Source organism: Mobula hypostoma, chromosome 8 (assembly GCF_963921235.1).
Source record: "Mobula hypostoma chromosome 8, sMobHyp1.1, whole genome shotgun sequence".
Lineage (NCBI taxonomy): Eukaryota > Metazoa > Chordata > Chondrichthyes > Myliobatiformes > Myliobatidae > Mobula > Mobula hypostoma.
Genome location: NC_086104.1, coordinates 92068820 through 92077070, shown reverse-complemented (window position 1 = coordinate 92077070; position 8251 = coordinate 92068820). Strand labels below are relative to the sequence as shown.

General features: G+C 44.9%; 1 protein-coding gene across 1 annotated transcript in view; it reads left to right on the top strand.

Moving 5' to 3' along the window:
• Window positions 1-527: 527 nt before the first annotated feature.
• apmap (adipocyte plasma membrane associated protein) overlaps window positions 528-8251 on the top strand; it is a 31769-nt gene continuing 24045 nt past the window's right edge. The window contains exon 1 of the mRNA XM_063056330.1: window positions 528-685. Within this exon, the coding sequence (XP_062912400.1) occupies window positions 543-685 (143 nt within the window). The 5' untranslated portion in view covers window positions 528-542. The remainder of the gene's footprint in view (window positions 686-8251) is intronic.

Genomic DNA, 8251 nt, shown 5'->3' with positions numbered 1-8251 from the left:
ATTTCATACCAGTCAGGAAACTCTAGATTGTGTAGTTATACAAGTTTGTCCAAGTTTTAGATGACATGCCGAATTTACGCAAACGTCTAAGAAAATAGAAGCGCTGCCATGCCGTCCTTGTAATGGCACTTAGGTGTTGAATTGATAATGTCCAGGAATTTAAAGTTACTGACCGTCTCCTCCTCCGATCCCCTAATAAAGATTGGCTCATGGACCTACTACCCCCTACAGTTGGTTTTGCTGACGTTGAGTGACAGGTGGTTGTTGTGGCACCGTTCAACCAGATGTTCATTCTCCCTCCTGTATGCTTATGCGTTTAAATACCAGTTTAATTAGGTCTGTTCCTGTGCTAAACTGTTTTAACCGGTAAACTAATGCTGATGGGTAAATCAGTGACACAACTGCTGACAAGTCAACTCACAGCTGAAATCCCGTCGACTGGTCGGCGAACGGCGAACTGACGTCATTACCCCGCCCGTGCCTCTGACACGTGACCTCGAGGGCGGTTCCAATCGCGACCGCGAGCTGTCACTTGCCACGAGATGGGGGGGCGGGGCGGTCTCGCGCTGCGGGCGTATGCGTGCGGCTGGACGATGAAGGAGGGTGAGGGACTGCGGCACCGCCGTCTCCAGCAGCCGCAGGTCGTCTCCGACGAGTCGCGGGATGCAGAGACCAAGCGTGTCAGGTAGGGGCTGAGCGGTGACTGCGGCTGCAAGTGTTCGTGCGGTCATTTGGACCTTGGTCTGGATCCATTGGGTGAACGTAGGGGTGTATGCTGGAGAGGGTTGGGCTGACGGATAAACAGTGCTGCGCGACTCAGGAAACACATCTTATAACCTTCAGCGTGTAGGATCACTTCCCTGAGAATTATGTTTAGAAACAGGAGAAAATCTGCAGATGCTGGAAATCCAGCAACCCACACAAAATGCTGAAGGAACTCAGCAGGCCAGGCAGCATCTATGGAAAAGAGTGTTGTTGACGTTTCGGGCTGAAACCCTTCGGCAAGACCCGAAATGTCGACAGTACTCTTTTCCATAGATGCTGCCCAGCCTGCTGAGTTCCTCCAGCATTTTATGTGTGTTGCATGTATCATTTAGACTCTAGTCTCTAAATGATTGGCTTTATAGGGTTCTGCAAGTGGATCTTTTTGCAGAGGTAAGATGCTATCTATATCTGATTAAGAACTGCGAACATAATCCATTAAACATTTCTAATGAATTTTCTATGCATTTGCTTGTAAGGCAGTGTGATTTTGTTTTTTTCTTTGTCAATTAAATTGAGGAGCTAATGTGGAAATGGTTAATGGAGTGGTGCAACTGTTGGCCAGAGAGATGAGCTAGTTCATTGTGTATTTACCAGGTATCTTGTTGCAGAAGAGCTAATTAATACAGTAAAAATATAACTTATTGGTTAATGGTGCAATGGAGTTTGTCAGATGGGGGACAGTTCAGTTTAATCAGGTAAAGATAGTGTGCAGAGAGTGTTAAGCTCATGATGCTGGAGAGGGAGCTAATGTAAAATATGTGGTATGTTTTGCGGAGGATTGACAGGCAGGATGTGCTGGCAAACTGGACTGTTGGGTGGCTTTGCTGCCAGATGAGCTCAGTGCTTTTTATACTCATCAAAACACGGGGGCACCTTCACAAACTCTCACAACCCCCAATGATCCTGTGATTTCAGTCTCTGAGGCCGACGTGAGTGTGCTTCAGGAGGGTAAACTCGCTGAAAGCATCGGGCTCAGACAGAGTACCTGTCCTAGTACTAAAGACCTGTGCTGATCAACCAGCTGGAGTGTTCACCAATATCTTCCAACTCTCACTTTGGCAGTCTGAAGTACCCACCAAGCAAGCTTCAATTATACCAGTACCTGAGAAGAATATGGTAATCTGCCTCAATGACTATTGTGCCTTAGCACTTACATCCATAGTGATGAAGAGATTGATGATGAAACATATCAATTCCTGCCTGAGAAGTGACTTGGAGTCACTCCAACTGGTCTACTTGGACAACAGGTCCACAGCAGATGCCATTTTATTGGCTCTTCACTCAACCCTGGAACATCCTGGACAGCAAAGATATCACAAGACAAAGGAGCAGAAGTAGGCCATTCGGCCCATCGAGTCTGCTCCGCAGCTCCCCCGCTCCCCCATGAGCTAAACTATTCACCCATCTAGTTCCAAACATCAAGATGCTGTTTATTGACTACAGCTTGGAATTCAATACTATCACCCCCTCTAAACTAATCAATAAGCTTCAAGACCTTGGCCTTAATACCTTCTTGTACAATTGGATCCTCGATTTCCTCACTTGCAGACCCTAGTCTGTTTGGATTGGCAACAACATCTCCTTCACAATCTTCATCAGTGCAGGTGCACCACAAGGCTGTGTGCTTAGCGCCTGCTCTGTTCACTTTATACTCGTGACTGTGAGGCTAAGCACAGCTCCAATGCCATATTTAAGTTTGTTGAGGACACCACTGTCGATGGCCAAATCAAAGGTGGTGACGAAACAGGATATAAGAGGGAGATTGAAAATCTGGTTGAGTAGTGTTACTACAACAACCTCTTATTCAATGTCAGCAAGACCAAACAGCCGATTATTGACTTCAGGAGGAGGAAACCAGAGGTCCATGAGCCAGTCTCATTGGGAGATCAGAGGTGGAGAGGACTTTAAATTTCTTGGTGTTATAATTTCAGAGGATCTGTACTGGGTTCAGCATGTAAATGCCATAATGAAGAAAGCACGGCAACACCTCTATTTCCTTGGAAATTTGCAAAGATTCAGCATGACACCTAAAACTGGTGAACTTCTATAGATGTGTGGTGGAGATTATATTGACTGGTTGCATCATAGCCTGGTATGGAAACACCATGCCCTTGAATGGAAAAGCCCACAAAAAGTAGTGGATACAGCCCAGTCCATCACTGGTAAATCCCTCTCCACCACTGAGCTCATCTACATGGAGTGCTGTCGCAGGAAAGCATCACCCATCATCAAGGACCCCCACAATCCAGGCCATGCTCTCTTCTTCACTGCTGCCATCAGGAAGAAGATACAGGAGCTTCAGGAGACACATCACCAAATTCAGAAACTGTTGTTATTCCTCAACCATCAGGCTTATGAACCAGAGGGGATAACTTCACTCGCCTCATCACTGAACTCTTCCCACAAACTCGGGAGACCAGCTTCTTATAGTTACCACAGTTTTATTGTGCACCCTCCTGCAGGAGTTTGAGACCCAATTGTCAAAGAGAAAGCACGTAAGTACTCCCACCATCGGACAGGTGAACCCTCTTGGTCAGGTTATAGTAGTATATTTATACATAGTAAGCCCCATACATTACTGTTGCAATATGTTATTTGAATTGGTACGCCCACCAAGTCTGTTTGTGCAAAACTTAGTTACAGATAAGAGTGTCTGCAAAATCAAGGCTTAATTACAGATGGATGTGCTGTCCAGTCCTTATCAGTTATTCCCTTTGCTAGGCCCTGACTTAATTACAGATGAATGTTCATTCCTGTCCTTACCGGTGAGTCCTCCTCCCCTACTCAAATGAGGGTACAATGTACAATGTAATCAAACTCTCAGTGTCTCTCTGCAAGCTGGGGAGAACTAGTATAAGCCGGTTTTAGCTAACTGCTGAAGACAGTCTTTACTTCAGTTCAAAAATTCCTATTCAGTTCCAATTATTCTTTTAGCCAGAGGTTCAATAGGTTCAAAATGATTTTTTTTATATCCTCAGTTCCTCAACACCACTCAACTAGCTGGTGTAACTTGATCCTATACGTCCTCTCATCTCCATCTGAGATTCTACCAACAATGGTTGTATCGTCAGCAAATTTTATAGATTTGAGCTATACCTAGCCACACAGTTATGGATTAGAGGGTAGAGCAGTGGGCTAAGCACACATCCCTGAGTGTTGATCGTCTGCAAGGAGGAGATATTATTACCAAACCACACGGATTATGGTCTTCTGGTTAGGAAGTCGAGGGTCCAATTACAGAAGGAGGTACAGAGGCCCAGGTTCTGTAGCTTATCGATTAGGGCTGTGGGAATGATCGTGTTAATAGGCAAATTACAGTGGATCCAGGTCCTCGTTGAGGCAGGAGTAGATTCTAACCATGACCAACCTCCCAAAGCATTTCATCACTGTAGATGTGAGTGCTACTGGACAATAGTCATTATGGCAGCTCACACTGCTCTTCTTAGGCACTGGCTTAATGGTTGGCCTTTTGAAGCAGGGCTTGTCTACTGAGTCCTTATGGGTGGAGCTGAGAAACAGGAAAGGTATGGCCACATTAGTGGGATTGTATTACAGACCACCCAATAGTCAACGAGACTTGGAAGAGCAAATCTGCAGAGAGATAGCAGGCAACTGCAGGAAACATAAAGTTGTGGTGGTAGGGGATTTTAATTTTCCATACATTGATTGGGACTCCCATACTGTTAGGGGTCTAGATGGTTTAGAGTTTGTAAAATGTGTTCAGGAAAGTTTTCTAAATCAGTATATAGAGGGACCAACTAGAGGGGATGCAATATTGGATCTCCTGTTAGGAAACGAATTAGGGCAAGTGACAGAAGTCTGTGTAGGGGAGCACTTTGGTTCCAGTGATCATAACACCATTAGTTTCAATTTGATCATGGACAAGGATAGATCTGGTCCTAGGGTTGAGGTTCTGAACTGGAAGAAGGCCAAATTTGAAGAAATGAGAAAGGATCTAAAAAGCGTGGATTGGGACAGGTTGTTCTCTGGCAAAGATGTGATTGGTAGGTGGGAAGCCTTCAAAGTGGAAATTTTGAGAGTGCAGAGTTTGTATGTTCCTGTCAGGATTAAAGGCAAATTGAATAGGAATAAGGAACCTTGGTTCTCAAGGGATATTGCAACTCTGATAAAGAAGAAGAGGGAGTTGTATGAAATGTATAGGAAACAGGGGGTAAATCAGGTGCTTGAGGAGTATAAGAAGTGCAAGAAAATACTTAAGAAAGAAATCAGGAGGGCAAAAAGAAGATATGAGGTTGCCTTGGCAGTCAAAGTGAAGGATAATCCAAAGAGCTTTTACAAGTATATTAAGAGCAAAAGGATTGTAAGGGGTAAAATTGGTCCTCTTGAAGATCAGAGTGGTCGGCTTTGTGCGGAACCAAAGGAAATGGGGGAGATCTTAAATAGGTTTTTTGCCTCTGTATTTACTAAGGAAGCTGGCATGAAATCTATGGAATTGAGGGAATCAAGTAGTGAGACCATGGAAACTGTACAGATTGAAAAGGAGGAGGTGCTTGCTGTCTTGAGGAAAATTAAAGTGGATAAATCCCCGGGACCTGACAGGGTGTTCCCTCAGACCTTGAAGGAGACGAGTGTTGAAATTGCGGGGGCCCTAGCAGAAATATTTAAAATGTCGCTGTCTACGGGTGAAGTGCCGGAGGATTGGAGAGTGGCTCATGTTGTTCCGTTGTTTAAAAAAGGATCGAAAAGTAATCCAGGAAATTATAGGCTGGTGAGTTTAACGTCAGTAGTAGGTAAGTTATTGGAGGGAGTACTAAGAGACAGAATCTACAAGCATTTGGATAGACAGGGGCTTATTAGGGAGAGTCAACATGGCTTTGTGCGTGGTAGGTCATGTTTGACCAATCTGTTGGAGTTTTTTGAGGAGGTTACCAGGAAAGTGGATGAAGGGAAGGCAGTGGATATTGTCTACATGGACTTCAGTAAGGCCTTTGACAAGGTCCCGCATGGGAGGTTAGTTAGGAAAATTCAGTCGCTAGGTATACATGGAGAGGTGGTAAATTGGATTAGACATTGGCTCGATGGAAGAAGCCAGAGAGTGGTGGTAGAAAATTGCTTCTCTGAGTGGAGGCCTGTGACTAGTGGTGTGCCACAGGGATCAGTGCTGGGTCCATTGTTATTTGTCATCTATATCAATGATCTGGATGATAATGTGGTAAATTGGATCAGCAAGTTTGCTGATGATACAAAGATTGGAGGTGTAGTAGACAGTGAGGAAGGTTTTCAGAGCCTGCAGAGGGACTTGGACCATCTGGAAAAATGGGCTGAAAAATGGCAGATGGAGTTTAATACTGACAAGTGTGAGGTATTGCACGTTGGAAGGACAAACCAACGTAGAACATACAGGGTTAATGGTAAGGCACTGAGGAGTGCAGTGGAACAGAGGGATCTGGGAATACAGATACAAAATTCCCTAAAAGTGTCGTCACAGGTAGCTAGGGTCGTAAAGAGAGCTTTTGGTACATTGGCCTTTATTAATCGAAGTATTGAGCATAAGAGCTGGAATGTTATGATGAGGTTGTATAAGGCATTGGTGAGGCCGAATCTGGAGTATTGTGTTCAGTTTTGGTCACCAAATTACAGGAAGGATATAAATAAGGTTGAAAGAGTGCAGAGAAGGTTTACAAGGATGTTGCCGGGACTTGAGAAACTCAGTTACAGAGAAAGGTTGAATAGGTTAGGACTTTATTCCCTGGAGCGTAGAAGAATGAGGGGAGATTTGATAGAGATATATAAAATTATGATGGGTATAGATAGAGTGAATGCATGCAGGTTTTTTCCACTGAGGCAAGGGGAGAAAAAAACCAGAGGACATGGGTTAAGGGTGAGGGGGGAAAAGTTTAAAGGGAACATAAGGGGGGGGGCTTCTTCACACAGAGAGTGGTGGGAGTATGGAATGAGCTGCCAGACGAGGTGGTAAATGCGGGTTCTTTTTTAATATTTAAGAATAAATTGGACAGATACATGGATGGGAGGTGTATGGAGGGATATGGTCCGTGTGCAGGTCAGTGGGACTAGGCAGAAAATGGTTCAGCACAGCCAAGAAGGGCCAAAGGGCCTGTTTCTGTGCTGTAGTTTCTATGGTTCTATGGTGAACTTTCCACTGTAGTTGTGAGAAGTTGAAAATGCCCTTGAATACTTCTGCCAGCTGGTTGACATAAGTTTTCAGAGCCTTACCAAGTACTCAATCAGGGCCTGCCGCCTTGCATGGGTTCACCCTCCTGAAAGACAGCCTGACATCGGCCTCCAAGACAGATCAGAGGGTCACCGGGTGCAGCTGTAGTTTTATTCTCCCTTTCAAAGCAGGCATAGAGGATGATGAGCTTGTCTGGTAGTGAAGCATTGCTGCCATTCATGCTATTGGATTTTGTTTTGTAGGAAGTAATGTACTGCAAACCCTGCTAGAGATGACGTGCATCCAATATCACCTCCAATCTCACTCGGAATTGTTTCTTTGCTCTTGAAATGGACTTCTGCAAGTCGTACTTGGTTTTCTTGTACAGATCTGGGTCACCAGACTTAAATGTCATAGATCTAGCTCTCACCAGGTGATGTAACTCCTGGTTCATCCATGGCTTTTGGTTTGGGAATGTATAGCAAGTTTTTGTTGGCACACACTCATCCACACAGGTTTTAATGAAGTTAGTTAACAACTGTGGCATACTCATCCAGATTCGAAGATGAATCCCTGAATAAAGTCCAGACCACGGATTCAAAGCAGTCTTGTGAGCTCCTTGGTCCTCACTACTGGCACTGCAGTCTTCAGTGTGTGCCTATACTCAGAGTAGAAGTACAGCTAAGTGATCAGACCAGGTGGAATAGCATGGTAAGCACTCTTGATGGTTGTGTAACAGTGGTCCAGTGTGTTGATGGTACTCAGGTGATTTGTTAATGGTAATTACTTAGTATGCTGGCTGGTGGCATAGTGGCGAGAGGTCCCGAGTTCGAATCCGGCCGGCTCCCTTGCACGCTCTCCAACCGTGCCTGGGTTGAGTGTTGAGCTAACAACTCGATCTCATTTATTAAAAAAAAAACCTGGAGAGGGATGGGCTCCGCCAGGTTTCAGATGCCCAAGACGCGCCGTATGATGAGCATACCAAAAAGATCAGTGCAAAAAGCGTGTCATGGCGGTGCTGTCATGAACGCATCAGGGTGTGCTGTTTCACGCATGTTGATCACATTGCTCAGATCATCTAGAGCCTGTTTGACACTGGCCAGAGGTGGAATGTACACTCTCAAAATGACGCTGAAATTTCCTACGGCAGGTAAAATTGCTGACACTTCATTGTGAGATACTCCAGGTCTGGTGTGCAGAATTCGGACATCACTGACACATTTGTGCACCAGGAGAAATTGATCATGAGCCATACACCACCACTTCTGCTTTTGAGAGACTCAACAGTCCTATCTTGATGGTATACAGTGAACCTGTCAATCTGAATTGCATCCAGTATGGAAGAGGTTAACC